This window comes from Pomacea canaliculata, linkage group LG8, assembly GCF_003073045.1.
Source record: "Pomacea canaliculata isolate SZHN2017 linkage group LG8, ASM307304v1, whole genome shotgun sequence".
In the NCBI taxonomy this organism is placed as follows: Eukaryota; Metazoa; Mollusca; class Gastropoda; order Architaenioglossa; family Ampullariidae; genus Pomacea; species Pomacea canaliculata.
The window spans coordinates 3,440,188-3,457,077 of NC_037597.1; the positions used below are offsets into that span (position 1 = coordinate 3,440,188).

At 37.5% G+C, this 16,890-nt stretch overlaps 2 protein-coding genes across 3 annotated transcripts; one reads left to right on the forward strand and one right to left on the reverse strand.

Moving 5' to 3' along the window:
• Positions 1-55: 55 nt before the first annotated feature.
• Positions 56-8,963, forward strand: LOC112569915 (E3 ubiquitin-protein ligase synoviolin B-like). The gene is given in 15 exon segments (XM_025247996.1): positions 56-416; positions 1,542-1,634; positions 2,003-2,155; positions 2,578-2,626; positions 2,850-2,953; positions 3,141-3,267; positions 3,536-3,635; positions 3,742-3,807; positions 4,150-4,433; positions 4,584-4,673; positions 4,831-4,961; positions 5,235-5,239; positions 5,242-5,412; positions 5,705-5,910; positions 6,610-8,963. Coding segments are annotated over 15 exon segments (1,884 nt in total). The 5' UTR covers positions 56-287; the 3' UTR covers positions 6,786-8,963.
• Positions 8,964-10,284: 1,321 nt separating this feature from the next.
• LOC112569914 (mitochondrial amidoxime-reducing component 1-like) lies at positions 10,285-16,890 on the reverse strand. 2 transcript variants are annotated; one of them, XM_025247995.1, is made up of 8 exons: positions 16,696-16,890; positions 15,607-15,981; positions 14,313-14,489; positions 12,567-12,741; positions 12,148-12,288; positions 11,482-11,546; positions 11,098-11,172; positions 10,285-10,681 (listed from the first exon to the last, which is right to left on the reverse strand). In XM_025247995.1, the coding sequence occupies exons 2-8, from the start codon at positions 15,831-15,833 to the stop codon at positions 10,570-10,572; spliced, it is 972 nt and encodes a 323-aa protein (XP_025103780.1). In that variant the 5' UTR covers positions 15,834-15,981; positions 16,696-16,890; the 3' UTR covers positions 10,285-10,569. The 2 variants fall into 2 exon arrangements, with proteins under 2 accessions (XP_025103780.1, XP_025103779.1); XM_025247994.1 differs by having other exon boundaries at positions 15,607-15,986.

A 16,890-nucleotide genomic window follows, 5' to 3' on the forward strand; every position in this document is an offset into this window, starting at 1 on the left:
ATACAACTTGGACAAAAAGTCGTGTGGTCCAAAGTAACACAACCTAGGATAATACTCCGAAATAAACAAGTGGCTCAAATAAATGACTTCGTTATATTAGCTAATTTTTTCCTTTGTTTTGATAGCGGAATATGGCGTCTACCTCGGAAAACCCCTTTCATATAAACACTGAAAAACCAATACTACACGGCCACGAAAGACTTGTTCTATTTTTGTCCATTTGACCTATTTCTGACGTAAACACCCGAAACGCCATTTTGATCTGTCCTCGTCTGTAAGCCGGCAAGATGCGTTCTTTGCTACTGTCTGGAGCAAGTTTTGCATTAACAGCAGCAGTTATTGCAAATGCCTACTATCAAAAGAAACAGTTTTATCCATCGGTTGTCTACATTACCAAGTCAAACCCGAGTATGGCTGTAAGTAAATTGCCCACCCTGTCACTTCCAAGTGTGCAATAAGTAACAGTTAAGTAGTAATTAGTGTTAGATGCAGATGCTGAGATTGTTTCGCGACAAACTCTGGCCCCGTAAATGGTAGAACATTACATTAATTTCCTTCAGTTAAGTGAAAATTAAAAATTAAAGTTTAGGTATTGTTGATGACACTGATTTGTAGTCGCACAGGTTTTACGTCGTCCAGCTGAAACGGACAACCGAAAAGAATAGTAGGTGTGCAACATTGGAAGTAAAAGTTGTGATATAGCTGCTTATGTAGTCATTGATATTGAGTTAAATGATGGAGCCAGTTGCCATTCTTAAGTTGATCTTGCAAATATAGAGAATAAGAAAACATGACGTGTGCAGCTGCGCAGCTGTGAGAGAAGATTAAAAAATCGAAAGTGACACAGTGTCAGGTTCGCGTTTCTTTATATATATATTATCTTGATGAACAAAAGTTTCAGATTCTGCGATAATAAATGGAAAGTGAATAAAACATGCCATTATTAAAGAGCAGTACCTTTTAGAAAATTTGTAGGACAAAGGTGTGAAAACTAACATTTGCTACATTCTTTAGTGATCTCGATATGTGGCATTCTACCACAGTGTATCTACCAATGAATATGTTATATATAAAGATTTGCCTCCACATCTTCTTTATTTCTCTAGCAGCATGTATATAAAAATAAGTTTTTCTCATTGGCTTCATTTCAGTTGTGCCACTCAAAATTTAGTTATTTGTGTCGGCTTAGTAGCAAAAGTAGTACAATTTTTTTTTATGTTCTTATTCCACTAAATATTTAATAATATCATACTGTTTTTATTAGAATTTAGCAGATAAGATTGAAACAGGCAGTTAAGGATCTTTCCCCATGGGAAATATTGTAAATGTTGAAATTTCTGTTTGGATTTTTTAAAAACAAATTTTTTAACCTTTAGCATCAGTTAAATGTAAATGTTAACAGGAAAGAATATTTGCCAAATTTAGATAACTTCTTAACATCATGTGGCTATGTAGAGTGGCTTGCTCTCTCTCACTCACTAAATTTTTCTCTTTATAATGCTATATTTGTGGCCTGCCTAACTCATTCTTTTGCCTTTAAGGTGATCTACATCCAAGCATTTGTTATTGTTATACTTATGGGAAAGCTGCTACGCAAGATATTTTTTGGACAATTACGTGCTGCAGAAATGGAGGTATGTCATCAGTCTCATAATGCATTAATGTTTATCACAGATTCCTAAGAAAAAATGCTTTTGGAAATAGCATCTTGTACCAAGTGTTGAAATGTTTTTTACACCTTCAGAGTTATTTATTTCAATTTGAATTGAAATAAATTTTTAATATGAAAATGACAGATTTTATCATTATATATCAACTTATGTGATATTCTAGAGAACTATAGGTGGAGACATAGAAAGCTAGATAGAGGACTCAGATGTACTTATGTTTAGAAAACTGAAGCTACATAAAGATAGTCCTCCACTAATTTAAAGGCTCTAAAAAGTTTTGCTTGTAAGCATTGCAAGTATAGTTGCAATTTATATACATTTTTTTTTTGCAGCACTTGATAGAGAGATCCTGGTATGCAGTGACTGAAACCTGCTTGGCGTTTACAGTGTTCAGGGATGATTTCAGTCCACGCTTTGTGGCCTTGTTTACTGTGCTTCTGTTCCTAAAGTGCTTTCACTGGATGGCAGAGGATCGTGTTGACTTTGTAAGTTATTATCTAGATTGTTTTGTATGAAACAACACATGTTCTTGGTTTTATTGAGCACTATTTAGCTCAGTTCATTTTAACAAACAAATCAAGAAATTTAACTGGGGTCATGGTAAATAAGAGAATAAAATTTTCTTTTCTTGAAAACAGTTGACACACACAAAAAAAAAAGAAAATCAAGTGCATTGTTGGTTGAAAACATTTTTCATTATTTTTATTTAGTTATATCTAAAATTTTGACAAAAAGTTGAAGTAGATTGAAGATAGAAATTTGGTATTTTGGCCTATGATGCTTCAAAAAGTGTTTTTAAAATATTTCTGTTGGCAACTTAACTTTGATGATATGAATTTGTTGTCATCATAGAAATTTGTTGTAAAAATTCTGTATAAAATATCAATATTATAATTTCTGTTTTCAGATGGAAAGGAGTCCAGTGATATCATTTGTCTTTCACCTGAGGGTCCTTTGTGAGCATTTTTAAGTTCTTGGTCAGATACATGTTTAATGCCTGTCATTAGTTAACAGGTTTTATAATGATTAACAATTAAAGCATGATACTAGTCACTTGATGTACTTAATTTAAGAGTTCATGGCAGTTGAAAACAGCAAATAACTGAAGCATGTTTACTGAGGGTTACATATTTTAAATATATTGTCACAGTAAATAGATTGTTTGTTTTAATTTTGCAGCTTTGCTAACTTTCCTTGGAGTATTAGATGTGTATTTTGTGAACCATGCTTACTATTCAACCTTGCTGAAGGGGCCTACAGTACAACTAGTCTTTGGTTTTGAGGTGAGGTAATATAGTAACTGCTATGCCTTTTTGTTATGACTGTTTATTGTGGTCATATGTCCAGAAGATAATTTCTTTTTTTGCACAAGTAATTGAGATAAAGGTTTGTATCCTTCCTTGCTAATTTAAACAGATGGATAAACAGACGTCTAAGAATTAATTAGATAAATGTTTTTGCTGTTTGCAGTACTCCATTCTTCTGACTGTGGTGGCCATGACATTCATCAAGTATTTGCTGCATACAGTGGACCTACAGAATGAAAATCCCTGGGATAATAAGGCTGTTTACCTTCTTTACACTGAACTGTTAATGGGTAATTACAGATAGAAGTCATTATAGCGCTGGAAATCCACTGTACACGATACACACACAAATATCTTGCCTTGACAATGGCTAAAAGCAAAAACTAGAACACATAAAAATCATATGGAAGTACAAATGAGTATTCTGCAAACATAGTTCTTCTAATCATGCATTTGTAGAGGAAATAATTTTGACACCAATGTTTTTAAAAAGGAAACAAAAGTCACTATGCTGATGCTAATTTGAAAATGCTGAAATAGTGTGTTTGGTATTTACAGGATTCACAAGAGTGGTCCTTTATGTCTGTTTCATGGTGGTTATGATCAAGGTGCATACATTCCCACTGTTTGCTATACGCCCCATGTATCTTGCCAGCAGGTCAGTAGCTTGAAATCGCCACATTACAAAAATAGATGAAGTGTTATAATTAGTCTGTTTGCAACATTCATGGCTTATCTTTTAATTCAGATATGTATGATTTCAGATCTTTCAAAAAGGCATTGCAGGATGTGATCATGTCTCGCAGAGCTATCCGAAACATGAACACGATGTGAGTAGCAAATGATCTGGTTTCTGTATGCATGCACATGTGCATGTGTGTTAATGATCTTCCCATTTCAAAAAATATTTTAGCATTGTTGATTATTCCTTAACTGTAAATTTTTTAAAGAAATGCAGAAGTTGTATATGATGGATATGTTTCTTGGCCAAAAATGGATTATGAATGTAATGTTATGCTTTCAGGCAGGTTTTGTGAAGACAGTCTGTTGTTTCCAGTATATTCAAAAGTATATAGTGTGCATGCGCGCACACACACACACAAGACACCCATGTTAACCCAAACTAGGCTTTGGGCCTTTCGCTCTTGATTTATGTACCTTCTCCTTTGTAGGTATGCAGATGCCACACCTGAAGAACTGGCATCTGGAGACAATGTGTGCATCATCTGCAGGGAAGAGATGACCCAGTCCAGCAAAAAGCTGCCATGCAACCATATTTTTCACACTAGCTGTCTGCGCTCCTGGTTCCAGCGCCAGCAGACTTGCCCCACATGCCGCCTTGATGTTCTGAGAATGCCACGACCTTCTGCTACCCCAGCAGCAGCAGCAGCAGCAACAGCAGCTGCACCTCCCATTGCTCAGGCTAATAATGCCCCACAGCAACTTTTCCAAAACTGTGAGCAAAATCTGTTGAGAAAACTGTTTAGCATGGTTTAGGCAGGATGCATTGCGCACAGTTTTGGCTTTATTTATTAATGATTTTGTGGCGATTCCAACAGAGCAAATAGTTACTGGTATTAGAATACATCTGTGTGGTTTGTTTCAGTCAATGGCATGTTTGGAGGTTTTCCTTACGCCTGGCCACCAGTCCCTCCTGCTCATGCAAATGGACAACCAGGAGCACAGCCACAGCAAGGTGGAGAGAGAGATGGGGAATATGTGCGTGCATGTGTTTGAGGAAGTGTATGAGACAGTGCATTAGATATATAGAGCATTGAAAGTATAAAGCATTGATACCAGTACTCTTTGTTTTCTTCTCAGAAATCTATTACGATATAATGTTCCACTCACAGGGACACAACAAAGTGTTCCATCAGCAGGAGGAACAACTACCAGTGCAAACAACAACACTACACCAGCAGCACCAGGGAGTCCTCCACCATTTCCCCCTTTTTCCCATCTATGCCCATGTTTATGCCATTTGGTAAGTAGCCAGCTTCTTACAAGAAGTCCAAATGCCTCACAAAGGCCTATATTATAAATGTCAACTTTGTAAACCCTGGAATTAGGCTTGTTTTCATGTTTTAAAAATATACATTTGTAAATATATTTGTATTTATAAATATACAGTTTATACATATTTATAATGTGTAATGACTAAAAAGTTATTGATATTATTTCTCCTGAAATCCTCCTGTCTAGGGTCACATTTACCAGGCATTCCCATCCTGCAAATCAAATGATTTTCTCTGTCTAGGTTTCCCCCCACCTCCTGCAAATCTTGGTGGATTGAGTGATTCTGAGCTGCGATCTATGGAAGGAACAGAGAGAGCTAATGTGGAAGCCCGTATCTACTGGTTACGGGATATCCAAGCCTTACTAGATGGTGCCATGATGTTGATATCTCAGTACAATCAAGTAGCAGCCACAGTTGGGTGTGTTGGGTGAATTTTATAATTGTAAAGTTATTGTCAACTTATACATCTTTGCACAAGAATGAAGCGTTGTGTCATTATTTTGGTTTAACACATTAGCTTCAAGCCACTTAAGCTTGATGTCAGCTTCTTAAAATACGTGACATTTGTAGGAATTGATTAGAAGCACTTAAAAGGCAATGATAACAAAGCCCTCGTTGGAAGGGGATGGGGGGTTGGCAGCTATGTAGCTTATGCTTATTAAATGATGCTGTAATTTGTGTATAGAACTGCTGTTGGTATTGTCTTTCAGAATGAGTGGGATCCATGTGCCACCAACCGGTTCACAAACATCTACAGCAAAGGACACAGCCTCAACAAAGACGAAGCCAGAAGGTCCTATCCCAGAAACCAACCAGGCTGAGACAGTGACAACAAATACAGACACATTGCCCAAAGTTTCGTCATCAGTCACATCGCTTAATTCTCCCAGTTCAAAAAGCTTAGAGGAAACTTTAGGTACTTGAAGAATTTGTATCACTTTACCACATACAGCTCCACATCATTTACTCATTCCCCAAATCTGATGGAATAAACTTATTGTAGAAAGATGTTAAAACCTTAACTAGATAGATACATGCACTTTCTCATTTGGAGGAATCTTGACAGTGTCAACTTAGAAACATATCCATGATTACAATGCTGTCAGTGCAAAAAAAAAAAAATCTTCCCTGACTGGCAAGCTTCTTGGAAATTAAGCCAGAATTTCAAAACCTCCCCAAGTGAAATTTCACTCTAGCTCCTTAAAATGTCATTACATTTGTGGTGTTACCATTTCTTATGGCTCAAGTTTTATTTTTTAATTGTATTTCTTTGTATGTAAGTACATTTATTAAGGACAGTTTTAAAAGACCATCTGTGTGGTTCACTGAAATGTAGGTAACTTTGAGTAGACTAAAACATTTTGTTCACAAATTTTCAAAATATATTTATTTTTGGCCTTATGATAAGCATTGACAAGTGCATGTAAAACAGTGGGATTAAAACACTGTAATAATAATTCATGTTAGTTTCTGGCTGTAAGTGTAGGAATCAAAGCTTTTCAGAAACAAAGTTCATTTACCAGGATTCAGCCAAGAGCGTTATATCTTCGTCCTTTTTTGTTGGTGTGTAACAAATAACCAGTTTTGAAAATGTTGCTTTTAACATTAATTTCAGACTTTTCAGGACTGGAAGGAGCGACAGGATTTTCTGGTCCAAAAGAAATGGATCTTCCAGCATGGGAAGATCCACGAGAAGATGAGCATGAGGATGAGCTTCATGAAGTGCGTCGCCGCCGTCTAGAACGTTTCTCTCAAGAAGGCAAGAAGAAGGAAGACTTTGATTTAGACTGATCTGGAGAGTGTTGTGGTTTTTTATTTTTTAAATGGGGCTCACATAGCTCAGCTGTTTTGCAAGGAAACATTGGAGTTGGCCATATTTTGCATGAATGCAGTTCACATTATCTGAGTTGGTGCAAACTCTTCCAGCAGACAGAGTTTTTCGGTTGAGAACGTCACAAAATTCCCTTGATATGCACGAAGACTTCTTGCCTTTTGGGACAGGGAAACTGATTTTTCAGTGTATTTATGGTCATTTGTGATTCACATACATGCAAACAAAACGGGGAACTTTTTTCATCACCTGCAACTTTTATGGTTATGCAGGATCTTGATGTGTGAGAAGTTACTGAAGATTGTGAAACCTGCGCCATATTCTGTTTATTCTTACCGTAGTTTTCAGATGTATGGAGATGGTGGCTGGGGAAAGATTTCTAATAAAACTTGTGCATTATGCCAGTCTTGGTCCTCGCTCCGCATCCAGAATTTGTATATAAGATGATTGTATCTGCGGGTCTTTTTAATCGAGCATTTCCATTATACTAAAAGAGTGAAACTATACCAACATCATTTACACTAAAACTGCATTATGTATATTGTGTTTTAACAATGTCTTTTGGGAACTGCCATGCATAAAGCATATTTAAAAATCTTGAAAAGTGCCTGCAAATTTCCTACAGATCAATTATCAGAATTCTTTCTCCCCAGGAAGCTGCCTCCATCTTTAAAAAAAAAAGCTCAAAATAAGACAGTACAGTTATTGCAACTATTTGTGATTTCTAGGAGGATTTTTAATTTTAACTTTATGACCTGTCCCTTATCCCATATCACTTTGTTTCAACCCTGGCTCCCTGTAATGTGTGTATGTGTGGGGAAGTTGATCCTAATGGTCTTGGGAAGAAATTATCTGGATATCAAGGGAAAGCAGTGCAAGCATTCTCCCCATTCATATACTGCACCGTCTTCTGTGTCGTGGTTAAAATCAAATATAAACAGGTAAATTATCAGGCAGAAATGCATGTGAAATGTTGGCAGCAAATCTTAAATAACAGTGGTCCTTATGCCAGTAATTGCATTATTCAGATTGTCATCTCATGCAGATGGTGCTTTTCTGATGGAAATGAATGCATTTGCATGATAAACACCTCTTTTTCCCATCCGCTGAACCTCTTGACCATTCATCAAGCCATAGGTTTACAAATTACTGTTGATTAGTTATTGTGCCTCCTTACGTTGAAGCTAATTCTAGCCTATTGTAAATAGGTCAGTGCACCTTCATTGTTGATCCAGCTCAGTCCATTGTCCTGCAATAAAAGCCAAATCATGGATGGTCTTCAGACTTGTACATACACAAGTACGTAGAAACAAGGACACATGTCCATGTCGCAGGCACATGGAGTTCAAACTGCCAATCTGTCATAATTTTTCTCAAAAGCTTATCCCATCTTTTGGGGTTTTTTTTAAATATTTTTTGCAGTCTGCCCTTTCTTCAATAACTCCACTCTGCATCTGACCACCACATACTATCCATCCCAAAGATTTATTTTTTCACCCTTTTACTGGTACCAGCTGATGACCAGTTACGCTAGTTCTCTGTTATGTCATCAGGGGCCGTAGTTATAAAGTGACAGCAAGTTGTTTCCACAGGGCAAAATGGGGAACTTGATGGAAAGCATCTTGTTTCTGAAGTTATAAAGCGATTTCCTGACCCCGTGGACACTTCTTCATGCTCTTTATCCTTGGGTACCTTATCTTCTGCTTTATAACTATGGATCCAGCGGGAAAAAAACAGCATCTGTGGGGTGGGACACAGTTTTATAACTTCGGAAACAAGATGCTTGTCCTTGAATTCTTCATGCTGCCCTAGGGCAACAGCTTTATAGCTATGGCCCCAGAAGATATCTGGATAGATGCAGCAGTTGACAACTCTCACCACTTAGGCTTGTCATTAGCAGCAGTGAACAAGTCCTGCGCAGAAATTACCAGTCCACTCCTTTTGTTATAAAAGATTTTTACTAAATGTTTAGCCAAGATGCCTTTCTATGCTGCCCCAGAACATTAAGATTTCCATACAAATTTCTAGTGAGGGTTTCCAACACCCCCTTCTTCCACAAACCCAACCCCCACCTCTCTACTGTCTAACCCAACTGTAAGTCTCTCCCAACATCACAAACCCTAGTTTACAAAAAAAAATATCTTCATACAAATGTGTGCACTCACACTAAGTTTGCTTGATGCACAAGACAATAAATTTAGACATTCTCTTGTCAACAGTAGCTTATCATCTACAGCAAGGACTTGTGTTAACAAACAATGGAGGCCTGTATTAGTGTTCGAGTCATGTAGAAATGTGTTAAACCGTGCTGCATAACTCAAATCATGTCATAAAAATTTTCTTAGGCTGAAAATGTAAATGATTTGGTACTGGGAATCTGAAAATGTACAAATTTAAGTTGTAGGTACCATCTCCTAAAGCATTTTGTGCTAAACCAATAAAATGTTAGTGACAGTTTGACATGCATGAAGTATGGTAATAAAGCAGCTTCTATATCAGGGTGAAGATCATGATAATTTTAATTAAAAAAAGGTGAAGGTAGTCGTGGTCATTGGTCTAACCACTAGGCTATTCTCTTCTTCTCATATTAATGCATTGATGTGATTTCTATCTGAAAATGTTTAATTAGGGCTTCTGCTTACGCAAAAAATTGCGTACAGTACGCATTAAAAGTTCGGAGGACCCCTTCAGTTTTCATCAATGGGGTCCCATTCAAATTTGGGCGAAGAACAGGGACCCCTTAAAAATCTGAAGAAGGGTCCCTGGGACCCCAAAGAATTTAGCCTTAGCAGAAGCCCTGTTTAATAATTTTAATAGTCTGAAAACCCCCAACAACTTTAACCAAGGGTTTGAAAACCCCTGAAAATTGTAACAGGGGTCTCAAAACTCCTCAAATTTTATGGATGGGAAACACTGATTAATACTTAGAACAAAATCCTTATTTCCTTGCCCTCACCCACTTCTCTCTCTTTTTGAGGTGAGTAGAGGAGTGCTAATTCTTTTAACACCTACTTTTTCTTTCCCCAAAATGCCTGACTTCCTCAGATGCAGTTCTGACTTCATCTATTAGTACTTCACAAACCTCTACTATCAGAGAATTTCAAAACTTTTAACAGCTTTAGCCCTAGAAACCCCTTTAAGAATGAATAAACCATTTCTTTAAATGCTTTTTGAAGTTTAACTATCATATGATTAATTTTATTTTGATTGAAACTTTTGTCTTAGTGATGGAATTTTGTCATGTGGGAAAAATGGCCTTGTGAGCAGTTGAAAACTGTGCCGGTCCTCAAATTTTAAGCAAGCTGCCTAAATGCCATGATTCTTCCAGGACTGGACAATTGTTTCCCTTGATTTTTGTTGAACTGCAGAAGTTTCAGAGAGAATTTCGATGTTTCCACCAAAGTGAACACATGAAAAAAATTACTCGGTGTAACACCTAAGCACCAAGACAAAGACTCCTTTTAAGATGTCTGTATATTAGTTTAACATTTCTCTTTTCCTCCGTCTGTAACAATTAGGAGTAGATAACATTTTTTAAGCAGTACAGGGTGTGAAATCAGGTTAATGTTATCATGTGATGTACAACATTTTTGTAGATGTGTATGCTGAAGTTAATTATCTTTGGCATAACCTCAACATCATATCTAGAGCAAAAGAATCCCCACAGCCAAAATATTGTCTTTCTCTAACTTAAAAATGTATTTCCATTACCAATACTCTGTCTCTCCAACAAGTTCACCTGTTTCACTTTCGAAGGGCATACACAGGGTCTCCAACTCTGATCACACCAGGGATATCTATGGTTGCATTAACTCCAAACAATGGGGCTTTGCCGTACTCAGGAAAGCAACGCAGACTGGAAATATCAATCAGAATTTCATTAGTTTCTCCATGATAAAGTTATAAATGCATCACAAGTAAACTTTTCTTCACTTTTGCAACTAATTGTTGTTAACAATAACACAGGATTTTAAAAAATTGTATGTCTTCCTCAGTCCTCAATAAACAGCAACTGAAATTTTGGAAGTCATTTTTGCAAATTGATTGAAAGTGGCTGGTTACGTTACTAATATATTTGTGAAACCAGTAATACATGTGACGTCATAATGTCAGAATAGAGCACAGGTATTTGTCCTTTCTCTGACTTGAAAAAAATAAACCATACCTGGTGGAATACAATTTCACAAAATCAAATCCAAATAAAACCAACAAACAAAACCTAATTAACAGGAAACATGACAAATGAAGCAGTAGTAAAACATGGTTACATACGTTCTCAATGTTTCCAGAGGCTCCGAGTTAGGGTCCCGTTCTGCGAGGTCCTCATCTATAGTTGTCATAATACACCTGAAATTTTAAAGAGAACAGTCCCACAATTTCATGAAAAGCTCTCAACACTTCTTGTAATAGACATCTCTTCTAACCTCGAAGCATTTCATTTTACAACTTAACCTTCAATATAATTTTTGTTCTCACCTTTTCAGTATGATCCTTGTTGATTTCTTTCATTGAATCAGTTACAATAAAATATAAAATTAACAATAAAATCAGTTACCAAATGCCATCAGCTCTCATTTTCTGTCAAAAATAACTTAATGCTGAAGGTCTCCATCATTCATCCAGGTGCCTCACTGTCATCGTCATGACTAGACTAACCTGGTACATGGATCCAGCATTCTGAAAGTAGCTGATCCACCAATCTGAATCTCCTGCCAATTGTCCTGAAAGAATACGGGTACTACAAAAATTCTCTTGAAGAAGGAAATGTGTCCTTTTTAAAGCTTACCAAATTACAGCAACAGCATGAAACTGAAAAATACAATTATGTATTCTTAATATGCCTGTAGGCAATAAATACCATTTAACAACCAAGATACTTTACAGTCTCTTGCAATAATTTTTTTATGGTAACAGAAGTAAGCAGGCATCTTCTATTTCCTGTCATACTTGCAAACTTAAGATGCAACTCCTTACTCCCAATACTCCTATTTTTCAATATTTCTAATTCTGAACTTATTATTCACAAATCACACAGACTAAAATCTGTCAACTTTTGAAAAACTTTGAATATTGCTGTTTACACAGAATCACTGGAAACTATTTCTGTTTTGTAGGATTCACAATGAGACCTCAAGCAACAGATCTGATGGAGAAGCTGCCAAAGAGAAGAAATTTTCCATTTCATCAAAAGTATTAGTATGTAATAAATGCTGAACATTTCTTTTAATGGGGTTAGCGTCCACTTCCTTCTGCCAAAACTCTTTAAAACTGCAGTAGTTTTTCTGTCTTTATTTTAATCAAATTTAAATAAATCTTACTTACCTCATCAAATGCCGGACTACCAGAAATCACAATGGATGGTCGAAAACGTTTCATGGGCACTGGACTTTTTAAATGGTCATTGACAAATGCCAGGGATTCCTCGGTTGCCACCAGGTAACCGCAATAGTCACTAAATACAGACTGCATAAACACAGACAACGAAGTTCAGACCATTTTATTATTTCATACCAACTAAAACTGTTATTGTCATTGTTTGGATACAGTATGTAAGGGTCTGGAAACTAAGTTTCATTCTATTCTTTATTTGAAAATCTATAATTGTTTTTCTGCTTTTGTAAGTGGGGACAGAATCTAACTTTTTAAAAAGCCTTGCTTTTCTGCACCAAAAACCAAAAAAAAAACTATATACTTTGAGAAACTGTTTTACTTTTTTAACTTCCCGTTCTTGTGTTACTCACCTGATCACCAGGTAAAGCAGGATTTCCCCATGGCTTGTTGGTCCAGGTAAGTTCTCGACGCTGAAGTCCTGGTGCAGAGAACAGCAAACGCAGGTTTGGCATTTGAAGAAAAGTTGAAAACCAGAAAGCAGCATCATCTCCACAGTCCATTCCTTCCAATCTGTCCTCCCAAACCCTATTAGTATATTTTTCTGAATCAGTTACCAAGAAACCTGTATCACTACCTAAAAATTAATCTCTGCCACATAGTCTTAGATCTATTGTTGCCTTCAGGTCTGGTCCCAGGGTAATTGTCTAAGATTCTGAAGCCTTACCAGCTGATTTATTCACTACAATCTGTTTATGCAGACCTCCTGCATGAGTCTTGCATCAGACAAGACACATTTTGTGTTGCTCCTTTTCCCTTTGTTGGTTGTGTTGCTCCTACTGCTTCTATACTGACCACCTTTCATCTACTTCTTAATGTCATTATTTCCTTTTCTGAACACTTCTCATGCTTTCTGGACTGGGTAGCTGTTTTGGGGCTGCTTTTCTCTCCTACTTCAAGGTCCTCCTTTAGTCACAGAGATCTAAAAAGTCTTTGTTGTTTGTTATTTTTCTAACTTCTTAGTACCTTCAGCTATTGATAGTAGTATCTCTTTGATAAAACCAGTGAGGGTGTCACTTTCCAGTTTTAGGGTGGCAAATTTACCTCCAGCTTGGGCCTTGCATTTGGGCCTCACAGATTCTATAAGTCAGAGCAATGGTTGAAGCATTTATACATCATTTTGAAAACAATAAGGTCTCTGCCTGTCTGCACCTGGACAGGTCTTTGTTCTGGCCTTGTTAATGCTGGATTTAAAAAGCTTCAGCACTAACAGCAAATGACTTGGTTATGAACATGGTTATGGACCAAAGCTACTGTTCTTGATTCCTTGTGTGGATGGAGAGAACTGGCTATGGTGAGTCCATGGCAATGTGAAAGCTCTAAAACTCTTAGACCCCTGTTGTGGGGTAGGCCAATGCTGGTAAGTCTCTGATCTGATCTGTGATCACTGAGTACAATTAGGATGTTCTTCTCACTTCTGCCTTTATGGCTCTTTCCAGATGATCATAGAAGTCTTCCATTTTGTTTTCTTTGTGGATGTGTGTCAAGGTTAAACTGGACAATGGGAAGATTCTGAGATCTGGCAGAGATGTGGAGATCAGCTTGCCAGCAATGGGTGTACAGCTGGTGATGGCTGTGACCAAGTGTCCATGCACCAATGCCATTTTCATGTTTGGTTTCCTTTTTACTGCACCAAAGTTTGTGGCCTTTCTCCCTGTTTCCTCAAGCCCTGGCCATCTGATCTCTGCCAGTTCCATGATATTTTAATGGTCTCATGACAATACATGAGTGAATTCTCTCACCTTGCCATACTTGTATAATGCATGGATGTTCCACATTTTAAGTTCCATCATTTGTCAGCATTATAGCTTTATGGCTATAGTCTCCATAATGTGTCTTAGTTTTACATTTTTGACTGTGATTGTCTCATGGATGCAGTGAGCATGCATATTAGCCAGGATGTAGGATATAGGGCTACACAAGTAAACTTTATTATCATCATCATCATCACTTGACAGATCTAGACCCCAAAAGATAAAAGAAACTTCGCTCAAGTACTTAATCAGCAGGTAACAGAACTTTGATAAAAATCAATCCTGACAACTATCCCAGGTGCAGCTATTTGTGTAACAAATGTCTATACAGTGCAATTTACAAACCTGCATTTGGTGACCTTTGACCTGTCTGGAACCATATCAACAGGGATGGTCAAAGCTGGCATTCCAGGAGCATTGAAGGTCAAGTCATTTTCATTAATGGTAACCTGAACAAGGGCCATTCTTAATGATTGCCGTTGAGTGATGAAGTCGCCATTTGATCGTGCAACCAGCCAGTGCCTGTTCAGAAATGTATAGATTTCAAAATATAAAGGAAAGAAGAGCATATACCAAGTTTTCTATCATTAACATTGCTGACATCAATTAGGCTGATTTGACAAAAGTGATGACTAAGCTACACATATGAAGAGACTTTTCAACATAAGCGGATAATATTTTATTTAATTAATAAAGAAATGCTTTATTGAATATGCTACTGTCTGAGCTTATTGGCATGAAACAGTAATTGACTATACAAGTGGCCTTTCCATTGTTCTAAGGCAGTGGTTCTTAACCGGGGTTCTATCAAACCCTAGGGGTTCGGTGAGTCGGTCTCAGGGGTTCGGCGGAGCCTTCGCCTTAGAGGTCAATCGACCCACCCGACTGTTTATGTAAATTCGTGATGACACTAAAGAAGGGTTCGGTGAATGTGCATATGAAACTGGTGGGTTCGGTACCTCAAACAAGGTTAAGAACCACTGTTCTAAGGTGTATAATATAAATCTGTATATTATTTACTGGCATAACGTGTGTCTGTATTTACTCTTTTAATACATCTGGTTTATGAGCATAAGTGTGTATGGATGTTAGCATGTAAGTTTATTAAGAATCGACCTGTTTGTAGTTTTTGTATTTGTGAAGTACTCAGCAAATTATTCAGGTAAAGCTTTCTATAAATATACCTTATTATCATATGTAATGATGATAAAAAGAGCCAAATCAGGCTACTAAAAGTGATCAAATGCACTTTACTATTTCAGCTTCTTTTGAGTGCCAAACTTTACTCATAAGCCCTTTAGCAATACTTATTGAGGATGTGATGGTATAGACATATATAATACCAAGCCAGTTTAAAGCCTTGAAGCTTTAATTCAGCAAGTGAAGTTAAAGTACATGCAGCAAGCTCGGATTTCATCACTGATTATGTAAATCAACCATGCAACTTCTCAAATCTGGAAATAGTTAACAAAAAGAGATTAACTATTATATAAAGTTTTTTAGTGAAACGACTTTTTTTCCCCCGACAGTTACAGCAGCAGTATTTTGTGAGTGAATTTTCGCTCTGAAAATGATGCAACTGTAACTGGCAAGAAAAAAACTTCGTGTAACATAAGGTCACAGAAAAGCAATAATCAACCTGTCTGTCACTTTTCCAATCTGCAATCCAACTGCTGTGCAGTAACCGCTGTCCACAGAAGTCCCGCGGCAGGATTTCACGGGGTAACAATTTAACTGCGTAACCCTGCCAACGTGCACCATCATGCGTCGTCTGTTCCTCCTCGTTATTGAACCAAAAGCCAATTTGGCCACAGCGCCTACAACTAAGGCGGCAAAAACTGTGGCTTCTGTGTGTTTGTCGCCCATCTTCGTCAGGCTTCACGCTAATGCAATGAAGAAGGGATTCTGTGAGTGCTCGACCCGCCCCGACCTCTCGAGACAATGGCGGAAGCCTCCTCGGCGTAACTCGGGCTGCAGCCGCCTCTCACGACCTTTCAGTCTGCTACACAGGTCGCTACACTTACACAACAGAAATACAGGACTGCATGCAATGTTGCAGAAGTAAAAATGCCCTAGAAAGATAACATGAACCTGTAATTTATCGCGTGACATTAGGTCTGATTAGGAACACAAGATAGTGTTATGTGACTGTAACTTTGCGCGAGCAGACTACAGTTGATAAAGTTTTATTAGTGAAAAATAACTTAACCTTGTTAATGTTCCAGAAATAAGTGGAAAATAACATTGTTAACGCACAAACAAACTTTCGTCAACAAACTAAATATTCGATTCACATTATTTGCAGTGAACTGACATTATTAATTATTGTCGCGCTCGTGTTTCAATCATCTGCATCATGTTGACTTCAGGTCAGCGTGACCCTAATTGACGGCGCGTGCTAATTTTTTTTTCTCTCTCTTTTCTGGGTTGGGATCAAGGAAAGGTCGATAGGTGCATTAAGGAGGGCACCTCCCGACCTCCCTGTATGCAGTGTAAGCATTCGTCGTTGAAAGAAAAAAAAAAAAAAGCAACAACAACTATAGCTGTACGCGTTCATTCAACAGAAAACGCGGGATCGGCAGACGACTAAAGTACATACGACACTGAAAACCGCTCTAACCCCGATATGTCATCTCGTGTCTGCGAATGCTTCGGTGAACTTACAAGCTCTACTATTCCTATATAAGGTAAAATTAATTCACACAGAAGACCCAAAAGACGATTATACCTTGTTCTGGTTCTCGATGACTCTTGGGCTCCGTAATGGTCACAGAAACGCATCCACTAATGCAATGATGAGGAAGGCGGCGACGAACAAAGAATTACGAGATATAAAAGAAACTGCCCCTCGTCTGATGGTATAGGTACAAATACCAAGGTACCAAGAGCAACAACTGCTCGCGTTTTTGCTCGACTTGTTAGT

Bases quoted from the DNA above. Each gene is read 5' to 3' on its own strand.
- LOC112569914 (XM_025247995.1), bottom strand. From the start codon at position 15,833: ATGGGCGACAAACACACAGAAGCCACAGTTTTTGCCGCCTTAGTTGTA. The intron at 12,742-14,312 runs GTTTGTAAATTG...ATATACTAATAG, and splicing joins TCAAAGGTCACCAAATGCAG to GGTTTGGGAGGACAGATTGG. The intron at 11,173-11,481 runs GTTAGTCTAGTC...TTAAAATTTCAG, and splicing joins ATGCTGGATCCATGTACCAG to GTGTATTATGACAACTATAG.